General features: G+C 39.8%; 2 protein-coding genes across 4 annotated transcripts; one reads left to right on the top strand and one right to left on the bottom strand.

Moving 5' to 3' along the window:
• Positions 1-885: 885 nt before the first annotated feature.
• LOC133905951 (outer envelope pore protein 37, chloroplastic-like) lies at positions 886-14,782 on the top strand. The gene is made up of 6 exons (XM_062347771.1): positions 886-1,042; positions 5,076-5,161; positions 5,381-5,551; positions 13,975-14,069; positions 14,254-14,374; positions 14,560-14,782. The coding sequence occupies exons 1-6, from the start codon at positions 886-888 to the stop codon at positions 14,689-14,691; spliced, it is 762 nt and encodes a 253-aa protein (XP_062203755.1). The 3' UTR covers positions 14,692-14,782.
• Positions 14,783-14,858: 76 nt separating this feature from the next.
• Positions 14,859-20,247, bottom strand: LOC133905932 (protein FAR1-RELATED SEQUENCE 5-like). Of its 3 annotated transcripts, XM_062347741.1 has the most exons (4): positions 17,515-20,246; positions 16,945-17,135; positions 16,721-16,859; positions 14,859-15,484 (listed from the first exon to the last, which is right to left on the bottom strand). In XM_062347741.1, exons 1-2 carry the CDS (start codon positions 19,609-19,611, stop codon positions 17,085-17,087), a joined length of 2,148 nt encoding a protein of 715 aa, XP_062203725.1. In that variant the 5' UTR covers positions 19,612-20,246; the 3' UTR covers positions 14,859-15,484; positions 16,721-16,859; positions 16,945-17,084. The 3 variants fall into 3 exon arrangements, with proteins under 3 accessions (XP_062203725.1, XP_062203724.1, XP_062203726.1); XM_062347740.1 differs by having other exon boundaries at positions 16,721-17,135; XM_062347742.1 differs by lacking the exons at positions 14,859-15,484; positions 16,721-16,859; positions 16,945-17,135 and adding an exon at positions 17,163-17,320 and having other exon boundaries at positions 17,515-20,247.
• Between the last annotated feature and the right edge of the window lie 3,243 nt (positions 20,248-23,490).

Raw genomic sequence — 23,490 nt, 5'->3', positions numbered from 1 at the left:
TCCTAGGAAGTGCTCCATTTAACCAGATTATTAGAACTTGATTCACTATTTTTGGATCAACCACGATTTAATGGTGAATTAAATAAGAATGAACACATTTAACTAAATACAGGAATAAAAACATCTTTGTTATGAGTGTAATCCTTTTTACGTTGTAGAGTATAACCATACGAAACTAACAAAAACTAGTTTCATAATTTTCGGAGCTGTATTTATTTATCTACGATTTTTGCAAGATTCAGAATGGATTAGTTCTAACATGGACAGCTAGTTTATCTAGCTTCTTTACTGTAGCTAGCTAGCAGCAGAGAAGCGGCGTCCATGGCTCCTGCACGGTAAATCCATTTTAAAAAGTGCTACCTCAAAAGCCCTTGTGGAATCCAAAATAAAATTAGTTAAAAAGGACTACTTTTATAAATTCTAGTAATTTTTAAGCTCTCAAAAATTTCTCAAAAATTTGGGAAAAAGTACCATAAATCACCATTCAGGATGAAATAATTTCTAAAAATATTAGATGTCATAGGTTGTATGGTGAAATTTTGAGTTCTTTTAGAGTGCCTTATTTCATAAGGTTTTCATCATTTCATATTAATTCCCAAATCAACTCTATTCAACTTACAAGTACTCATACAAATGCTTAAAAACAAGCATGATGCTCATGACATACATACTGATGTGCATATGCATTTTGGGATGTGACACTTGGGTGGTGAAATATTTGGGAATGGTAATAGTGAAGAAATGATAATGTGCTGGAACACTCTTGCTGCCAATGAAAGTTCAAGTGAATTGGAGATGCCCTGCAAGAAAATGAAATTGTAGGACATTGCTGTGATCAAGAGCAGCACTTCATTGTCAAGACTTCTCACTGATGTTGATACATGGATGAGCATGTTCCCGGTTGGCATTTGGGAGTTCTATCTTAGAGTCACTGATATGCTCGTCTTTGATCTTAGTTTCACAATTGACATGGAGGACATAAGGATGAAATTGGATGGAGCACTGCAAACTGAAGATATCAGCTTTAACTTGACATCTGAAAGTACTGGTGGGAGGTCCCTGGTGCTATGAAGGCTACGGTGCCAGTTCATGATGTCGGCATGAGGGCAAGCCTAGACTTGAAGAGGGAGATATGTCACAGACATGGACCGCTAGCTGGATGGAGCTGGGCTGCAATGAGCCTGAGCCGATGTAGCCCACTCAGCTGGAGTATATGGGCAAGCCATCACCTAACAGGAGAGATCATCTGAGAACAGAAGAATAAACTTGTCTTCTGTTGGCACGGGATTTGACACCCCATGCAATACGAATCCATCTTGATAACTATCACTTTTCGCAGTGACACATGACTTGTTTACGAGCAAATAAGCAAAGAATTTTGATCGGTAATCTTGAGGATTGCCGTCCGGACAATTTACAAGTAAATCGACAAAGAACTACCACCCAAATCGTGGGGATTCAAAGTAGCAGCGAAGGACTACCCTAAAGTGAAGGAAAGTAAAGTAGAACAAAAGTAAATGCAATTATTGCGATTGACTAAGTTGTTACTATCTGCCTCCACCCTTTTAACTATTTTTGCAAGATTGTATCGGATGGTAAGCGTAAGGATTTTTTCTTGCAAGGTAACATGCTCTTTGAAAAAATTACTTCGATGATACACTCGGCTGAACGCTGGACCATCCGATAAGTTAAGGCTGATTTCTTGAGAGAAAAATTGCTCTCTGCAAGAATTAGTCGAGCGAGGGCTTATATGTTAACGTCGGATTATCCGGTGCATGTATTTCAAATCTTGCAGTATATTTTGCTTTCTAGAAAAATTAGTCCGGCGAATACTCCAGTGAGTTCATTACAATGCCGGACTATCCGGTGTATATTACAAAAGAATTTGATGTCTAGCCGAGTTGAATTCGCCGTATGTTTCGGTGCTTAGAAATTTATCATTATCAGATCATTCGGTGTTTAGTTCAAGTTCGAGTCGAAATGGATTCGTAGATATATTTAGATTCTTTTCATGTTTTTAGCCCAACAGGCCGTACTTACCTAAGTTTTAGGCAGATAATCCTATTTTCACAAGGCAAAGTGCTATTTCCACTGATCCCTACCTCTGCTGCTTCCTCTGTTCCCAGTCCCCCCCTCTCCTATCCTGTCTAGTGCTGCTCCTCTCTAAGATTCTATTTCTTCCCCCAATTTGTATCCCCTGACTTGTTGGATTCGTTTGAGTGAACAATATAGCTTCCGGTTGGATCGATTTGGTGTTCTTGTGTGTTTGGATCGAGCGGGATCGTGACACCTCGCCAAGCTCCGCCTCCGCGTCAGCCACGTTGCCGGGGGAGGAGGGATCGCCTGGGGCCCGCCCGAGGTCACGCTCCTGGCTCGCAACTTCTCCGTCCTCGTCGACCCCGCGTCACAACACCAGGGTGTGGCCTGTGGCCGTGATTGATTCCACGCCTATTCTTTCTCATCGGATTTTTCTGCTGCCTCTAGTTTTAGTCGTGTCTAGATGATCTGGTACGCCGTTCGATTAATTTAGCTAGTAGCGTAGTAATTGGAAGGGTAAAGGAACTGATAGGATGTAGTAATTTTGACATATGAAAAAACGAAACACCAATGTTTCTAAAAATGGAAGGTGGCATAAATATGCACCATGGACATTGGAACAGATTTGTTCAATTTGCTTTATCAGGAATGACAGAAGTGGGATAGGAGTGCTAGGTTAGAGTTGTGCTTGTTGTAGAGGTATCTATTAGCAGCTAAAAGTGATCTCTTGAGTGAGTGCGGATTAGTCCGGGAATACTAGAAAGCATTAGAGGACTACACATTCTTGCTTCATTCAGGGACGAAGAATAAAAGGACTTCTCGGGTCTGCTTTCTGTCAGCGCTGTTGTGGGTTGATGTAGATATTGAAAAACACGAGCCAACGTGTCTTCCTCGAAAAGTATGTAACCGCAAGTTTGTGTTCAGTTATAATGAACATAAGACTTGTTGTAAGGGAGCATGATTCTGATTGTTTCAGGGTTGCCTCTTAGCTTGTGGTGTGAGTGCACAAATTGAGTTGAAACTGTTTTCTTTATGGCCGCATATCATGTAGGATTACGGGCCCTGTATATCATTTATTTATTTGAGAATATCAGTGTATTTGTTGGTGAAAGTGTGCAACTTTAGGTTGGGTTGGTTAAAGTTGTACATATCAATGAGCATGTCATGCTACTCAACCTAGGTTAAATAAGGGGCTCTTGCTCTATGTTTCCAAAAGTGGGGAAAAAAGGGTCTAGAGACAAGAATTGTGTAAGCTTCAATGCACTGCTATATGTATTTCATTTTTCTAATATTCATGTTGTGCTTAAAAAGCTGATGTATTCATGAAAAAGATATACATGCATATAGGAGAATCAAAGAACAATGGAAAGGCTTAAGAACTGAACACTCATACCTCAAAATAGGATGTTTGTTCAATGGATATACGAAGTTTTGTTAATACTGGTCCAAAAGGCTTAAGAAATGCATGCTGATATGTTACCTCGAGTAATGTACGATCCTTGATTGATGGAAACACGGAGTTATGTTAAAATTTGTACATATACCTAAGAGTTAACAATAGTTTTCACAAACCAGTTTTGAAGGATTTTGTGATTCGCTGAATAAAATATGAGCATGATGTGATGTAACACCACTACAAGTTATTGTTTCATCACTTACACTATCAAGTATCAAAGGTGTACTGTGTATGTGAAATTCATAAGTACATAAAGCAATTAAGCAATATAAAATGCCTATTGTCTTGTGAAGGCATAACCATGTGGATGAAACATATTTTAATAGCCTGTTTCCTTGCGGTAAATCTCGGAATATAGAGACATCCTATGATCTATTGTTGTAAAAAGATCCATGTATTGTATGTCTATTTTCTTCTCCAAATGATTGTTTTCTTTCATTATATATTATTGTAACATTGAAACATTGATTTTCACTATTTGCCATAGTTACATCTTGAATGCATCCTGGTATGATTCTTGATTCCCTTTTTCTTCTTTGTTTCTTGCATGTGTATTTTGCAGAATTATCAAGAAAACAGTTTCTTTGGGGGTATATATTCTAGTGCCCTGCAAAATTTTTGGATCAAACTCAATTGCACTTGCAAGATAAGGAAAGGATGGATGTTTGTGCAACATTGATTTGCAATGTCTGCCAATTTCACATCTTTATTTGTGTCCTATTACGACTCTGGAATTTCTGGAATTCTGCAGGGAGAAAGCTCACACGATTTGTCGATTTAATACGAGAAATAACACTTTCCTTTTGTTGGTGCTGTTGGTGATGAGTAGGCTCTGTTTGCTCCGTAATGTGAATTGTTGAAGTCCAAAACATTGTTGGAATTAAATTCTCTGTCCCAGGCATTGTACCTTTCTTGGAGTACAACAAGAGTCCTGAAAAGACTGCCATGTTTGTTAGACTGGGTTAGTTAACCATTGTTGGCTATATTGTTTCAGAAACTGGGTTGTCTTTATTCAGACATCTCTTTGAGATGCTTTGAGTTGCCACATGACTTAAACAGTTTCAATTACTTGGTATAGAAATGGAGCTCAAGCAGGGTCTTAGAACATCTAGTAATTCCTTGAAAATTTTTGGACTCCCTTGCTAAGGTGGGATGTGGGGGGTTTGTAGTGGGATTGTTGTTGGTTGAGTGGCTCAATCAGTTCTGTGTCATGAATCATTGTACTCCAAAGCAGTCTTGGAAATAAAATTTCTTTGCCCCCCACAGCGTATATTTGTTCAATTAAGACACAAATCCTGAAAGAACTGCCACAGGCATTAGCATTGCTATACTTTTTGTATCTCAAAAACTGTTTTTTTTTCTTTCTTAAGTTATTTATACATCTCTTTGACATGCGTTGAAATGCGAATTACTTGACAGTTTCAAGTCAGTTGTCCTACAAAACTCATAGAAATAAGATCAAGCATTCAATTTGTAATACCAAAACGACCTTTTGCCCTTTCAATCTATGTATTGTTCATTTATCTTGACATGCATGCACTCGTGTGAATTGCAATTTTAGAGTTACTGCATTTTTTCCCAGGAGCAACAAGGATAAGTGCCAGTTCAAATTTTAGAGATTCACCAGGCAAGATTGAATTGTCGTCTCCGGTTCCTCCAGATGGACTGGTTAGTATTTTGCAATTTTGGAAGAACAAAAGAAAGCTATACAGTTGTGCAATCCCAAAATGCCTGCAAATGCCATCATTATTTTTTGATAATTATTTAAACAATTATAAAATATTCACATTAATGAACATAGGAACACCATAACCGTCATTAAGCTAAAGTTCATAGGAGAGTTTATCACATAGAAAAGGAATCACATTATACATTTATTTGATATAGCCAAGAGCAACTTTCTTCTTTCCCAATGGTGAAGTTTCAGTTAAGGAGAACGAATTGGATGAGGCTGACAGAATTTTGTCAGTTAAATGGTATAGTGAAGTCACCTATTCTGAAGTTGGTTGCACAGCATTATACAGTGACAATGCAATGAATATAAAATATCGCTACAAGGTAAGGTTTCCGTAGAAAAAATGGTCTTATTAGGTTATGATTATGATTTTATTGATTAATTAATGATAATATAGTCAATAAGACTAATATATTTATCAAGTATATATTTTAATAGGTCTCATGGATACAATACATAAAGAAGTCACCACAGCTGCGACAAAATTTAGTTGAATTGGAGAAGTCCTAGAAAAAATATACTCAATGGATGTTTCGGTGCTTGAAGAATTGTACGCACCATAGCTTTATGTCCAGAGGCAGCTTTACCTCACCGAATGGTCCAGTATCAAATGGGTAGAAGCAGCGGAGCATTTTGTTTATGCAGTTTTGCCTCACCGGATGGTCTGATATTCAAATGGGAAGAAGCATCGAAGTATTTTTTAGACGAAGGCGGAGGAAGATGATCTCACCAGATGGTTCGGTGCATAAGTTGTACTCACCGGAGTATAGCACTGGAGTATTTCCTACAGAGAAGGTTCCAGCTAGTTAAAAAATAAAGATCAACTCACCAGATAGTCCGGTGATTATAGAGATAGTTGCACCGAAGTATTTTCAGTGAATAGAAGAGAAAGTTCAACTCACCAGATAGTCTGATGTGAATGGAATGAACATCGGATGAATACACCGAAGTATTTTATACAGAGAGGTTGCAAAGGCTCGGATGGCTCAAGATAACTCATCGGAAGGTCTGGTGTTCGATTTGAAGGTACGCCGGAGTGTCCGGTGTTCAAGATGACTTTGAGTGGAATCCAACGGCTAGTTTCTGAGGTTGTACTCACCGGATGATCCAGTGTTAGTACTACTATTATCACTGGATCATCCGGTGTTAACAATTTTTTCTGAGTCGTTGGGTTAACAGCTAGTTTGAGGGTTTGAGGCTATAAATACCTCTCCACTCAGTCGTTTAAAGGTGTGGCATGCTACTGGAGTCTAGAGGAAGCTTATACACACTTGAGAAGACATCCAAACCACCAAAGTGTTTAAAGTGATCATCCAAGACGATTAAACATAAAATTAGAGTATTTAGTGCTTATAGACCTAGAGTGAGTTATAGCTAAGTGTTGCAGCTTGAAGAAGGGATCAAGGAGTGATCCTAGCTTGTATCAAGAGGTACGCCGGTATTTTTGAGTCTTGGTGACTCACCAACAAACTTGTTGACCAAGTGCAAGAGGGAGATAAAGAGAAGAGTCAAATCATTTGCAAGCATGGAAAGATGGGTATGTGAAGATGAAGATTCAAGCTCAAGTGATAAGAGTTTTTCCACCCACTACTCTAAGATAAGCTCTTCCTCAAGATCATCATCACGTAAGTCGTCATCACACAAGTGTCTTATGGCAAAAAGTATGAAAAGCTATATAAGTGATGATAAATCCGATGAGGATTCTCTATCTCAAAAAGAACTCTTTGATTTGATCCATGAGCAACAAATGAGCCGTAAGAAACAATCAAAAAAGCTTAAGAAATTTAATACATTTAATAGTATTAATGTTATATTTGTTTTTAATTGTAAACAATTATTGAGCAAATTCAATTTGCTAAACAAGGAGCATGATGAGCTTAAGGCTGAATTTAAGTGCATTGAATCGCAAATAAAGATCCTTTTAAAGCAATCTACATCTCTATTTAATTTCAATTCTATAGTAGATGCTTCTACTTTCTGTAATGATTTAATTGATATATCATGTTCACCCCTTTACAATGAGAAATACATTAAGAATATTTTTGTACAACCATCTAATGATCTCGTTGCACAAGAAAATAATGAGCTCAAGCAAGAAATCAAGGAACTCAAGAAAGACTTGGCAAAACTAAAGGACAAGAATGTCAAATCTCCTCAAGATAACCATGCTACTATAGTGAATAAGCTTACGCAGGGGTCCAACATGACATGCTTCAAGTGCCATCAAGAAGGCCACATGTCCTTCCAATGTAAGCAAGTCAAGAAGGAGACCAAAGAGAAGAAGAAGAAGGCGATAAACATCTCTAACAAGACCTCTAACCTCTACACCAAACCTAACTATAAGAGCAAGATCAAGAGCAACCACTACAAGCTCAAGAAAAAGGAAAACGGTAAGATGGTTGCACATATAGTTGGGAGAAAGGACTAGAGGTGGAACCAACCTATTTGGGTGCTCAAGTAAGTCATCACTAACATGAAGAGACCTCAATCGATTTGGGTTCAAAAAGACTTAAAGCTCAAGACGACTATGGGGATTTAGAGACTTGGCTCACAAGATGAAGTGAAGATTCAAACAAAGAAACCAAATATACAAGATTAGACGCTTTAATGAAAGATCATGATCATCATATACCCAAATCCCCATCCAAAAGTAAAAGAGGTAATGGAGCTAGATGCAAAATCTTTCAATTGTTATAGCTCATTTGTCTTGTCTAGGATTGCATGTGCATATTTCAATTTATTACAATTTCTAGTGTAAGTTTTCATTTGGTAGTTGTTTTGTTTCTCTCTTTCTTATGATCAACCTACATAGTTTATTAGTTGTAAGTTTCTTTCATGACACTAGTTTTACAATTAGTATCTTTTATGTGTTATAAACCAATCTATATGATACCCTCCCCATTATTATTAATAATATGTGCATATGTCCCGCAAGTATTTAATACTTGTATGCACATATTTAGAGGGAGTATATCCTATGAGTTGTGATTTTGAGACCAACATGTATTGTTAGACATATCTTTTGTAGTCTCATGGAGAAATCAACACGTCCCCGGAGGTATGTAATGCTTAAATAGTTCAATTGGTATCATTGTCAATTCATTTCTACATTTAAGATACTTTCATGCATAATATGACTTAAACTGCCTACATCTACTTGTATTGTACCGGAGTATTTTCTACAGAGAAGGTTGCAACACTTGTAGTATGAAAATAACCGTAACCAGAAGTACTCATGGGCGAACAACCCGATAGCCAGAAGACCCTATCGAATGACAATAAAGGATCTACCTGTGTAATATTAAAAAGGAACTAAGAAGACAATCAACAATATTAGACTAAGTAATTGAAAGGTTTAAATCATGTTTTGGAGCAACATCAGATTAGTATGAGAACTGCAACTGAATTTCAACAAAGGATAAAGTAATAATCTATGAATGGATAAAGGATTATAGTCTCACATACCCTATGGAACACCTGAAGTCAGAACCACTTTAAGTGAGGTAGCCCCTTGGGTACCATGGAAACCATACCGTTTAAAGGATGCATGCATGAGAATATGTTGAATCAAGGATAACTACCAGACAAGAACATCTAAATCACCGCTGATTGGTAGGGATTATGAAATTAGAACCCAAGAGCTATTGGTATATCTAATGGATTAAAAATAAATCATCGACAAGGTCACGGTGCATGCCAGACAACCCATAGATAATAAAAGTTATTAGTGAAATTATAGATGATAATATTGGTGTTCTTGAGAGATTAACACCTAAAGTTGAATCATCCCATGATTTATCACTGGACTAAAATTGATTATTGGGTATCAAGCATATTTAATTGGATATACTCGGAATGAAATCCCGAGATTGGAAAATATTGCAATCACTTGGCGTCATGACAATTTAAGGCTACTGATGATACAGTGGTTAAGACACGGAAGGTACCTCATGTTAACATTATAATTGGAATAAATTCTGATTTTATCATAAATTAATGATGACATAACAAGGAATTCAATTGAAATAGATAACCCAAGAACTACCTTGGACAAAGTAGGATCTGGTAACCCTTAAGATACATCATATCAAAGCTTTGGAATGTATACCCATACAAGAAGGAAATAAATAGTTTATGTGTCAAGGTAGCTGAAGCTATATGGACGAGAGTACCCAGCTTATAAATTGGAAAATAACAGCAGTAGTACACGCACTCAAAATATGGTACACTATCCGAGTTGAAATAAGTGCGAGAACTATATGGATAGGAGAGATTATCTTTTCTGGAACTTCCTCCAAGCCGCAAGAAATTAAAGATATAGAATGATAGAGTGGTATTATGGATATATCAGCTCATCTAGCTAAAAAGGACAACAGTTACGGTGGTAAGTATCACGAAGTTTTCACAAAGGTTGAAGTAACAATTGATCAAAAAGATGATATGATGGAAGATAGTTTTTTTCCCTGATCCCTTCTCAAAACTTTCCAAATCTCGGGGGTGAGATTCACTTTAAGTGGGGTAGATTGGTAACACTCTGAATTTTAGCATTTTAGAAAAGCAAAATTCACTCCAAATTAACAAAAGTTCTAATTATTAATCCAACATAAAATCAAGGACATATATATTCGATGTATATATACTCGTATATATATTCAAATATATTATTTTGGCTAAGTATGCTAGCAATCACTAAATTAATCATTATAATAAATTGATCATATGCATTATGGGGTAATTGTTCTTATGGTTCTTGTGTCCAGTTCAAAATTCGAATATGTTTTAGTTCCTTTCGGCAATTTCCTTTTCCAAATCAATCCCTGAAAGTTGATCTTCCGATCCAACTCAAATATATAATTTACTTATTCAATTAAATTATCTCCATTTATGTTTGATCGACTCAAATTTTAACATCTCCCAAATTCAAATCTAATTCTTAGATTCTTTCATCTGGAGATCCAATTAAATTCATTTCTTTTGAATCCAGCTCCAAATATTCTTTTGAATCAATCTCCGATTTCAACTAGCTTCCCAATTCAATTGCTTTGCAAATTAAATTCAAATCGATTCGAATCAAGTTCTAAATTTGAATCTTGTAATTCAAATCATCGTACATCCAATTTCTAATTCAAATATATCTATTTAAATTAATGCCAAATCCAAATTTAGATCTAAATTCAAATACTCCTATATTGAATTTAATCAGAAATATCTCAAATCCAGATTTGATCAAATCTTCATAGAATTTGTACTCAAATGCAATTTGAATCATTCAAGACATATTCAATTCAAATCCAATCTGAATTACCCGATTCAATTCAAATTCAAATCATTCAATTGAATCATCCATATCCAATCCAATTGATATTATTCAAATTGAATTATTACAAACTCGTTTCAATTCAATTACATTCAAATTGGATCTAACATCCAATTTCTCTCTCAAATCTTTTCCCAAGATCTTTCCTCCTACTCTCTCTCACTCTCTGTTCTCTCTCCCTTCACTGAGCTCTCTCTCTCTCTTCCGATCCTTTCATCCAGAGCAGCAAGCAATTTTGCTTCTTGCTATGGCTCCACACCTCCGGCGAGACCCGGCTAGTTGGTGCTCTTTGATGGGTGGGTTCGTGGTCTTCTCTTCCCTAACTGGCTGGCGAGACCCGGTTCTACCCCTTTCTATTTTCCGCAGGTGTGATTGATGATTCAAATTGCAATTTCTGCTAATTGTTTTTCTCTTTCTTTTCTTCTGTGGAAGAAGAAAGAAAAGATACAGTGATCAGTGACCTTTGTTTCTTTCTTTTTATTTTTGTGTTCCTTTGTTGCGTTGGTTGCAGGCACACCAAGAGCCCATAGCTTTTCTTCGCCGTTCTTGACAGGCTTGGTCAATTTGGTATCATAGCAGGGCAAGGATTCCGCTGTAATTTGCTCCTCCCAAGGTACATAAATAGAACAAAAATAGTAACATGAAAGCTTCATCTTCTTAGCAGGCCTTTTGTAAGTCTTAAGCTTTGCTCGATAATTTTCTATGGTTACCGTCCTGATCATTAGGTGAGACGGGTGAAATCCTGCGACGATAGCTTCCAGACATTCACCAAGGACCAAGATCTTCCAGATACAATTGTCAGGTTGATGTCTTGTTGATCTTGTCATGTCCTTGTCCGGTTGTTTCTGTTAGTTTGTATGCAATGCCCTTAGATTTGCACACAACAATTGTGTCTTGTTGATGATTTATGCTCTTATCAAGTGACACTACTACTACAAAAAATATTATAACTGTTAGTTTAAAAGTGACATCACTGTCAGTAGTGATACAATTTATCACTATCGGCTCTTGATCTTATTTCACTCGGTTTGTATACTTATCACTGCCAGTTCCAGCTACGAAGCGGTAGTGATATTCAATCCAAAAAAAAACATTCATGTATTAATTTAAATGAGATTAGAATTTTTAATGATCATATTAATCAAGTTTATACTAATTACAGCAAAAGCTGCCATCATGCAAATGATAGAGCAAAAACTCTAACACATGCGAAAACCCTAACACGCGAAGCTAGCTAACTATAGTCGTGGTTAAGATGAAACTCGACCTACGAACGGAAGTCCGCGGCCTCATCGTCGTCCTCGTCCTCATCGTCATCGCCATTGTCGTCCTCGGCATCGGCATCCTCTTCTTCCTCCTCCTCTGAGCTCATCTGGGCCTTCTTGGCCCTCGGCTGCTCATCAATGAACTTATCTCACACCTTGTCGTCCAAGAGAGGGATCCTGGCGAAATACCGTAATCGGAGGTCAGGGGCACCTCATTCGACGACCCACCCAGTGGGGCCTCCTCCTCCCCAGACAACGACGTGGGTGTGGGAGGCGTCCTCAGAGAAGGTGGTGCAAGCTACAGCGGATCCATCAAGGAGGCGGTGGAAGTGGCAGTGGGAGAGAGAGAGAGAGGGAGCAAGAGCGCACGAGAGAGAGAGAGAGAGAGAGAGAGAGGGAGAGAGAGGGAGCAAGAGCGCATGAGAGAGAGAGAGAGAGAGAGTGACATTTAAAGTCGCTAGGAAGCCGAGCAGTCGTGCACAGAAGCCGTACAGTATCACTGTCAGTTCGTAAACAAAACTAACAGTGATATCCATTATCACTACTGGTTATAAAAGGCACGTATTTTGATGAGCTAATATCACTGCCGGTATTTATTATGAATCGGTAGTGAAGTGATGGTTCCTAGCTAGAACCAGCAGTGGCAATTTTAATATCACTGCCTATTCTTAACATTAATTGGCAGTGATGTATCACTATCAGTTCACATTACTAACCGGCAGAGTTAATCACTATAATCGCCGGTTTCGTGCTGGCTTAGCTTTTTATGTGCGGCTAAAGCGTACGAATCATAGTGACATGTTATCACTATAGGTTATTTTTGAACCGGCAGTGAAGAGAAGGCACGAATAACCCTTTCTATGGTAGTGTGGTATGTTTCCCTGCTTCAGAAGAAGGATCCAAAACTGTACGCTCTATTTCAAAGTTTTCATGAACAAAAATAACACAAAAGCATGATCATAGAAACTTCCTCGATTTGTAAAGAGGAGAAATCAGGAGTAGGAGAGGAGGCAGCTCGACAAGGCAGTCAACCAAAAAGCCGTCATGGTGGTTAAGTGAATATTGTCAAGTTGTAAAGTGTAGCAACAATACAATGGGGCAAGTTAAACAGAATGTTGTCATGCTGGTTTAGGGTTTAAGATTGTCAAATATCTGGTGTTAATACTACTGTTATCATTGGATCATCCGATGTTAACAATTTTCTGAGCCTTGGGTTAACGGCTAGTTTGAGGGTTTGAGGCTATAAATACCTCTCCACTTAGTCATTTGAAGGTGTGACATGCTGCTAGAGTCTAGAGGAAGCTTATACATATTTAAGAAGATATCCAAGCCACCGAAGTGTTTAAAGTGATAATCTAAGGCGATTAAACACAAGATTAGAGAGTGTTTAGTGCTTAGGGCCTAGAGTGAGTTGTAGTTATGTGTTGCAGCTTAAAGAAGGGACCAAGGAGTGATCCTAGATTGTACCAAGAGATACAACAGTACCTTGGAGTCTTGGTGACTTGTTAGTAAGCTTGTTGACCCTTTGACTTAGTGTGAAGTGGCGGCAAAACGATTGTGCGGGGATACAGAGACCCTTGTCTTTGTAGCTTAAGCTCCGAAGTGATCATGGCGGCAAGTGATCAGAAGAGAGGCTATTGGTGAAACCTTGCCTTAGTGGCTTAGTAGCTCATCCGGCTTGAGGCCTTAGCTTGGTGGCTCAAGAGTCGTGACTGGGTGCCGACCGGGAGCATATCCTTGGTGAAGCTCCAACGTGGACTAGGGGTGGCGTTTATGCCATCGATATCACATGATAAAAATCATTTCTGAGTTTGCTCTCTCTATATTATTTACATTTCCGCATTTACATACTATCAATCTACCTTTGTGTATTTATCTTCATAGATATTTTGCTAGGATTGACTATAGTAGGTTGCAAAACTATAGTAAGTTGCAAAACTCTTTTGAGTGGTAGAGTAGACACACTGGTTAAATCTAGAACATATTTAGATAAAATTTAATATAGATTTATCTTGTAAAACTTTTACAGCCAATTAAATTTTAAATATCCTAATTCACTCCTCTTGTAATATCACTGATCTCCTTACAGTTTCTCTTGGCTAGCTTTGTTCCATTGATATTTGCTCTGTGCCACTCACAATGGCTCGGTAATTTGTATTTATAGGATGAAGAGATATTGTTTATTCCCAGCATCTCTTTACCATCCAATTCGCTACCCTTCGCATTCAAGCGCCAATTAACTCCTTCAGACAAGTTGAGGTGACTACAATGTTTTCAACTATGGGCAAATTTGTATTGAAATTCAGATATAATGCCCCGTACACCTACCCCCCAGATCGGTTGCATAGCTTTAAAGTCTGGACACTAAGATCTATGTGGAACTTGGCGAATATTGCTCACATTTTATGCTCATGGAACTTATAATACTTATTATTATTGCGAGCTATTGGTACAATTTTGGCACAAACTACTGGGGTACTGTCTTCAAACACAAGGCTAATAAGCATCTCAAGTGGAAAGCTGGTTATGAGTCAGATAACAGGCTTGGATGGGTATGTCTTTGGGTAAGGCATCCACTCACATTTTTGTCCTAACAGCTGAGCCGCATACAGATAAGTGAACACCTTTTCTGCTGTTTCTAGCATTTCTTGGACCGAACGTGCTTAGTGTTTATTCAATTATCAGTAATAATTGTTTCTATCTTTCTACTGGAACACTTGAATACACTGATGCAAAATCTGGCATGTAGGTTGGAGATGGTAGCTGCAGTACAAAGGAGGTGCCGTTGAAGGCCAAAGTTCGATTCACGCTTAAAGTTCCCCAGGGCAATCTACAGAATTCAGTTGTACTGTTCCATGTAAAGAAAAGAGGGGATTTTTAGATTTTAAATCCTGTTGTAACACCATGCGCATATAAGCAAACGTGCACAGATGAGGGAGAACCAATAAGAAATTGGAACGCAGTCAATTTCTAATCTGCATCGGTTTTTAGATTTCCAATATGTCATTTTTCTCCACCCAGAACAAGTAAAATGTTTGCAAGGGGAGGTAGTTACTGTGACAAAAATCCCTCACAAGTTCTCTGAGTAACACCAATGCATCAATAGATGATTCGTGCTACTAACTAACTGATGCAGCAGGTCCCTGTCGCCTTCCGTTACAAAATGAGAAGACAACACAAATGCAAAATCAAAATACTGCCCTCTCCGGTTGCTACAAGTTTGGTTGCTCATGAACCGCAACACTAGATCTTACTTCGCAGTTGTTAAATACCCCAAAAGAACTCTACAATCCCAATCTGTGGATAACATCGGCATATTTTGCACTGCTTTACTTCCTGCCGCTGATGTGATCCTTTCTTGACTGCTTGTCCATCAAAATTCAGTTTCCATTGACATCTAAGGTTAGGCTTAAGCACATTTAAGTTGCACAGAATGTAGTTTGATGCCACCCAGCGCATTTTGCCATTGAACTTGCAGTCCTGCTTTCTGGACAGCTAGAATCTTGGAGGCTACAACCGTTGATACGAATGGTAACTGAACCGCCAGCCATAATAGGTGCCGATCTCAATGAAGAAAGTTGGGACTCATAGATGCTTTTCTGTTATCAAATTTATCTGACCCAATCACCCAAGTTGCTTGCAATGTTCCAACTCCGTATTGTTGCCACGTCATCCTGCAAAACGTAGACACCAGATAATCAGGATTTTACTGGATCAAGTTCCAGCATAGACACATGAGAATTATATTTGAAATTTCTAAACTGCCGACATAGATGCATTAGAAAATCATTCATCAGAAGAACATATCTCTAGCGACTCACTTTGGTCAAAAATGGTTCGTCAACATGCATCAGAGTAGAATAAAGATAAAAGTTCACCATTCAATCCCACCAATGCCACTTGTTTCTCTACAGAGTCAGTTTTGACAAAGCAAGAACTTCCCTCCATTTAAATACTGACAACTAATAAAATCATATAATGTTCTCTTTGAGAAATATTCCGTCCCTTTTCCAAAAAATCAATTTTTTAAGTTTTTAATCTTTTTTCGTCATGAAAACCAAGTAGCGATCCATCTTTGCGCGATACTGACATGAAAATATTGTAGACATTCAGTAAGTTGTTACAACAAGAGAGTGTGGGTCCGGCATATATGAAAGGAAAATGTCCATCCATGGAACCACAGCTCTTCTAGAAGTCTAATATTCGCCCTCATCAACGAACATATTCAAAGCTCGGTCCTAGGCCACTGTAATAAAAAGTGAAATAAGTGTCCGATTAAGCCTAAGCACCACCCTTCCGCTCACGCTTCATATGAGTGCATGTGCTAAGTGCTTAAGGGTCCTAAATGGACCGCTTACTGCAACATACACAGTTGCTTAATCTCACGCTCTTTTTGTTCTAGTATGGCATTTGCATCCCACTCATTGAAAAGTTGGCTTGTTGTTGTTGATGCTACTTGATCCTCACATAGTATGCACACGTAAACGGTGCAGTTTGCACAAAATGTTGAAGTAAATGAGTGAGCCGCATGCTAATAAACAAAGCAAGAACATTGTTGTGGTTCACTGGTAAGACAAATAGGCAGTCTGATTTGCATTATTAACCCTTTTCTTGTGTATTTATTGTTAGTGATACTGACATGTGGGTCCAGGTTGATGATATAGCAGATGACATGGCTAAAATGATGATGTGGCTACAGCATCACTCAAAACTACCCACAAAACTGGCCTTGGGTGTAATCATGCACTGGTTCACATTTGGGGGACATGTGCTAAATGGTGTTGCTCGTGAGGGAGGGACGGAAAATAAGCCAGAGGAAGAGTTGAGGGTCCACAGATGGACTTTTCCCTCCTATATGAAAAGAAATCTAAAACCTGAGTATCAAACAATTTGATGTAACACATGCTTACCTTTAGTAGCTTCAGGCATACAGGCAGCAACATATGAAGATCTTATTGAAGCAAAAAAGACTTGACTATGTTCAGAGGTGATCGAGCCATCTTCACACAAAATTGCGCATGTTCTCAACACAGTCAAGTGGAGAACATTCTGGAAGTTGAAACATTTTCATTACTCAGGAAAACTTTATGTTGCACGATAACGTTGCATAGTGCTAACACTAATTTCTATTTACCATCTCATGGAAACCCATTTCATTTTAAAAGTCTAAATGCTTCTCTGCTAGCCAATTCAAAGTAGATATTGCATGCCACCCATGACAGCACATGATGTTGGTAAATTGCATTGCCACCTCCAAGAAATGACCAAAAAACATCAGACTGGAGACCAAGAGGAACCAAGAAACTGGCCTAATAGATTAGTCACCTGAAATGGCAAACAAAAATGTATCATTCTTTGTGTAGCTTCTGACAAGGAGAGTTAATATATGCACACCAGAAAGAACATTCTACCATTCCGTGTAGTTACCACCAGGAGGGGGGGGCGGGAGAAATAGTAATGTTTAATGAGACATGTCCTGCTCATGTCACCAGGTTGAAAACACAATCCACCTTATGTTTACATTTTTTTTTAATTAGGAAGTACACAAGTAAATGAAATAAATTAAACTCCAGGACTCATTTTCGGCAATTAAGGAAAACAAGTAATAATCAGTACCATCTACCAACCTAGCACTCGTAGCAATGAATCATGTTGGAAAGAATATGATTCTCCTGATGGATTTATGGTCTAATATTAAGCGTACCTTTCGTCCAGAATCTGGCATAGATTGATCATTCATCGCATCATGTATTGTGACATCCTCGTTGATGTTTATAGCATCCCTTTGAGATCCCCTACCAGGATATCTTTCATAAGCAACAATCTCTTCGTATGCCTTCTGTATGATATCTTTTGCTGCTTTGTAGACTGCCTCTGATCCAGACCCTTTCTCAGCACATCTCATGGCATCAGCACATAGGACATTGTAACGGCTTGTAATGGACCAAGAAGCATCCTCATGCTGGTTATTGCTGCTATCTTCTAACAAATCATCATCATCTCTAGCCTTCCTTGTCCAACGTTTCAAAAAGTAATCAGGTGGAAGTGTACGGGGATCAACTATTATGTATACTCCAAGAATATGACGGCATAAAATACCTGAGAACTCAAAGTACTTGCAACTACAGTTTGCCATCTTATTGGAAGCATTATAAGTCACGTAGAATGTGTCTGATGGATCTTCATCTTTTGTGATGCTGTATTTGCTTATGCAGCCATCTTTAGTTTTCTGAATGATATACCCCAAGGACTCTGTAAATTCCTCCTGAAACTTACTGAAGACTGCTTTGGTGTAGGTGTTTGCTGCCTGTTTTTCTATTAGCGATGCAGTTTTTGTAGTTGCCTTATTTAAGTAATCATCCATATCTGCTTTTGCTTCATCCTCGTATCGGCTTGCCACCCTCGAATCAAATTGATTAAGAAAAACTTCAAGCGTTGTTTTTGTATTGAAATACTTCTTGTAGAAATCATTCATGGTTTCTTTTTTCAGTGTGGGGGATACGTCTGCAAAGAATGTATCCATCAAGTACAAGGGAACCCATTTTTGGCGGATATTGTATATTGCTTGAAGCCATGAATTCTTTCTCAAGTCATATTTTTCAATGATTGAGGTCCAAGTTGTTTCGAATGTAGAGATTGTTTCAGACTGAAGAACACAGCTTTCAAGCTCATCTCGTAGGGTTGGATGCTCTGTGTATACATGGGTTAGTTTCTGCTTGGTTCTACTCAAAATATTCCACTTGCAGAAACGGTGACAGGAATCTGGAAAAAGCTTTCCAACTGCAGCCTTCATGGCCCTGTTTTGGTCAGTGACTAATGAGCATGGTGCCTTCCCTCCCATTGCCGCTAGCCACGTTTCAAACAGCCAAATAAATGAGAACTCAGTCTCTTCCATAAGCAATGCACATCCGAAAATAACAGGCTGCAGATGATGGTTGACTCCCGAGAATGTAACAAAGGGCATCATATACTTGTTCTTCTTGTACGTCGTGTCGAATGTGACAGCATCACCAAAATGCCGATAAGCTGCTTTGGCCCTAGAATCAGCCCAGAAAACATTCACCACACAGCCATTCTTGTCAACCTGTATGGCATGGAAGAAAGCAGGGTCATTGGCTTGCATCTTCTTGAGATAATCAAGGAGGCCCTGCGCGTCTCCTCCTTCCCCAAGAACATTCTGCCTAAGAAGCACCATCCCATCAGGGCTCACCATAGCGACCTTCTCAGAGGCACAAAGCAAACCTCTTGCGCGAAGATACCCGACCTTGCTACAAGTGCCAAGGTCATGGTTGTGAGCCTTCTCAAGCTTGGAGACAACCCAATGATCTGACTCCCTAACCACCTCCATCATAGCATTGCAACCTTCCCGCATAGACATTCTCTCACGCTTCCTTGTAGCCTCATCTGACGATGGCTGCTTCTTCTTGTAACTGCCTTCCCTCGAGCATACAAACCTTTTCATGACGACAACCTCCTCCGTCCCCTTGGCACGCCGAGACCTGCCGACACGGAAGGGGAAGCCAAGGTGCCTGGCATACTCATTATAGAAGGCCTTTGCATCCTCGTCCGATTCAAAGGTCATACCAAGCACTGGTTCCTTCGGGTCCTCAGCTGGAGCAAAATCATTCACGACATCCTGCTCTGTTGTGCCTCCAACCGAAGTTGCCGTTGCCCCTTCCACAATAGGAGCTCCAAGAATAAGACTATCATTCTGGCTGGACCGTGCGTTGGTGTCCAGGGACATGAGGCAATCAGCATAATCGGCAATAAGCTCATCGCCTTCAGTCCTTGCACCCTCCATCACAATCGATATGTATCAAAGATCTACTTTAAACATCCATCTATCGCAGTCACACAGTTCATTGCTGCTAAAACTAAAGATCGGTAGACATGAAGGCCGCACACTCCTCAATGTCACTAGGCAAGGTGGGTTTCAGTTGAACCCGCAAATCTTTTCCAAAAACAAGCTCAATCCAAACCTTGGGCACTAAGGGCTTGTTTGGTTAGTGTCCTGATGTGCTGCCTGACTCAGGCAACCGAGCTCAGGCTCAGGCGCAGGAAATCGGACGCCTGAGCTCGTTGCGCGCGCCCTTCACGCAAGCCCGCAAAGCATCGCCACCCGCGATGCTTCACCACTCAGCGTCGTCGCCGAGATCCACGGCGTCCGTCCAAGCAGAGAGCTTACCCTCCCAACGTCGTCGACGAGATCCACGGCGTCCGTCCAGGCGCTGCCGCCCGTGCTCTCACCCCTCTGTCTGTGCTCCTTCCGCTTCCGCCTGGCTGCCCGCCTTCCGCTCGATCCTGCTCAGAAGGATTTGGGGGTCGATGGGATCTGGGGATGGATTTCTATCCCTTTGCCTCTTCCTGTCTCTCTATTCGGTCCATTGCGCCGGAGGGAGCTGAAAACATTTTGTTCTTCGCATTGGAAGAAATGAAAGCGCATTTCTGATCTTACGTTTTCTCGCGAGCTTGGTTTCCAACCAGATAGCAAAATCTTCCTTGAGTCACCACTTTTTTTAAGGCACAAAGCTCAGTGTAGCAACTAAGGGTCTATTTGTTTTAACTGAAGATTATAAAAAACAGTTTGTAGATTGTGAATTATGAGAATCTGGATTGTAAAAGCTAGATTGTGAATTGTTACATTCTGGTGGAAGACGGATTGCTGGATTGTTACAATCTGAGTGTTGGATTGTAACAATCCAACTTTTACAACCAGCTATTTATTTCAGCTTTTGTATTGTGATCACAATCCAACTTTTACAATCCAGCTGTTTGTTTCAGTTTTTGGATTTTGATCGCAATCCAGTTTTTACAATCCGAAACAAATAAGGCCTTAGTCTGATGGTATCTATTGAGATTCGAACAATGAATGGGTAGATTAGATTTATAAGGTAACACGCACATGGCAAGTGAATCCACACTACATGAATGGAAAGGAAGAAAGATTTGGGTTTGAGTGCCTGTAGCGACACCAAAGAAGAGGAAATTCCATGAAACAAAACTAACTCCATGAATAGAACAAGAGTAGGCTATGGTTGCTTACCAACAGATGACAGAGACAGTCGAGGTCCCGATGGATCTCACCCTCCACTCCACACCATGCCAAGCCAGTGCAGCAAAGGGGAAGAGAAGAAAGAGGAGGAAGAATAAGAGAAGGAGGACAATGGCGGCTCGCGCAAGATTATTGTCTGAGTCACCAATGGTGAGGTCAAACGGGTTGCGAGGAAGAGGAGAAGAAATTTGGGATTGTGCGGGATGAATTCGGGGGACAAACAAGGACGAGCGAGGCGAGGGAGGAAGGAGAAGGGTGGATTAAACACTTAACATGAGACGTGTGAACTGGGTAACAGGCTTTACCAGAAGAGATTGTTTGTTCGCTTTCGTTTGTCACGAGTAATGGACGATGGATACGTGGGCAAAACCTTATTTCTCATAAACTTTTTTCTATACTACTTAGAAAAACCTAGTTGGTAGTGATGGTGTGTCTGCCCTTCCTCCGTTGTGACATATAGGGCCCACCTCGCGGTTGTACCTCGTAGTTCCACTTTCACCCCACCAACGCCTTGTCATCCCCATCCAAGGAACAAGCTGATGCTCAACACCTACCCATCCCCATCCATAGAGGAAGCCGACACCCGACAACATCCCCATTCCCATCCATAGAGTAAATCGACTACCTACACCTCCCCATCAATAGAGCAAGGCGATGCCCGACATGCTTCTTCGACTTGAAGCCTCCCCGGTCTCCAACACCTGCACGAGGGAAGCTGTAGCACCCAAATCTTCAAAACAAAGTAAATTAAAAACTTTTTTCTAAGGGAATAAAAAGAGTTTTGCAAAATTAAATGAGTGTGTATGTGTGCCTTTATGCATATACACATATACGTGTGTATGTGTGTTATATTGCATAATCATATGTATATATGGAGGTCGATTTTCTTATAAGTATATATATATATAACTGGTTGGCTGATATATATATTCTAATATTAGCTCACATAATCAGCCAACCAGTTATATATGTGTGTGTGTGTGTGTGTGCGCGCGCGCGCGCGCGTGTGTGTGTGAGAAACAGAAAAGGAAAAAGAAAATAGAAAGGATGTTCTAGGCCGAAACCCTCCAACCCAGTCGAGTAGTCCGGTCGGCTCATCCCTCTCCTCTCTTCTTTCTTTGGGCCACAACCCAACCCGTGAGACGGCCCACCCGACTATCTCCTACCTCCAGCTCCCTCTCCCTCTCTCTCTCTCTCTCTCTTGCATCATTGAACTGTGCCACAACGGAAACCCAAGCTATCCATGGGGAAAGGGACAAGTCCAACGTGCATATGGAGGAGGACATCTTCTAGAAGCTTGCTGGCAGCAGATGTGCAAGGATCGCGGTCGAAGATCGCCTTATCTCCAATGGGATCAAATTCAAATTGAGTCTGAGTTGCCGTCATCGCCGTTCAAATTGAGTCCGAGCATCCCACAATATCTATCTCTTCCGAGTATATAAAGCAACCGAGACCCCTCCCCTAGAGCATCAAAAAATTAGTCGCCGGTTTAGAGTTCTAGAGCTGCTGCATAGCTTTGTTGTCGCCGCGCCAGTGAAGAATGTCGTCGCCCTTGATCTCGGTCATCGTAGCCCAATTGCCGTCGCCGAAGGGTTCATCAGCATTGCAGGAGCGCAAGGAAGATTCCCGAGGTGAGTTTGACTATCGTTAAGCACCGGAGCATCGTGCACAATGCTGGCTGAGGATTACCGCTGCCTTGTATCATCGCCGACCTAGTTAGAGATCTCCCCGAGCTTCAACGAGAGTCTAGGTGAGTTCCCTGCAAGCATATGTTTTTGTTCCGCCGCTCGTCATCAAGGTTAGGCCACGGCTGTTGTCTTCGCCGCCGTGCCACTTGGTTGAGAGAGAGTCGTGCTCTCTCAGCCGTCCGATCTAGATTAAACGGCGGACTAGATCACCCGTACCCCTTCATTTTAATCTAGTCAGCATGATGACGTGCCAGCCACGTAGGCGTATCTGTGCGATGTGTCATGCCATGTCAGCGCAAGTTGTTGAGTCAGCTAGCGCAGTTAGCTTTCCTTTTCTTTTATTTGTTTTATTGTTCTGCTGATGTCATAATTGGTATATATTACGCAATAAATAGATTTTTAGTGTAAAAATAATTCTAAAATAATAATAATTAGGAGGTTAATTTCTAATAATGTTTTATAGGTTTATTTGATTATGTTTAATAGTTTTATATAGTTTCATAATTCAAATAAACGCTAGAAAATTTTAGAAAAATCCTAGAAAATCATAGGTGACTTTGAAAAATCTTAGAAACATAATTTCATCTATAGTTAATCTTTTTATATCTGTTTTGATCTATAGAAAAATTATAACTTGTTAACCGTAGCTCCGTTTTGATCCGTTCTTTCGCCGGATTGTTCAGAAAAGACTGATCTTATATGTCATGATGTTTGTTGTGTGATATTTGGTTCTTTTTGAATCTTTGTGTTTATGTATTGCCTTTTGTCATGTATGTTGTGAGTAGACACCAATATTTTGGAGGAGCTAGAAGGACTACATGATCAAGATTTCAAGGATCCAATCGAGTTCAATGAAGGAAAGTTGTGTTCTTGATCATATTTATTCCAGTTTTTAAAATGTTTTATTTTACAAACATGCATACTAATAATTTTATCGGGA

This window comes from Phragmites australis, chromosome 23 (assembly GCF_958298935.1).
Source record: "Phragmites australis chromosome 23, lpPhrAust1.1, whole genome shotgun sequence".
Taxonomy (NCBI): Eukaryota; Viridiplantae; Streptophyta; class Magnoliopsida; order Poales; family Poaceae; genus Phragmites; species Phragmites australis.
The sequence above is the reverse complement of the archived record's forward strand: the minus strand, read 5'-3'. Positions and strand labels throughout refer to the sequence as shown.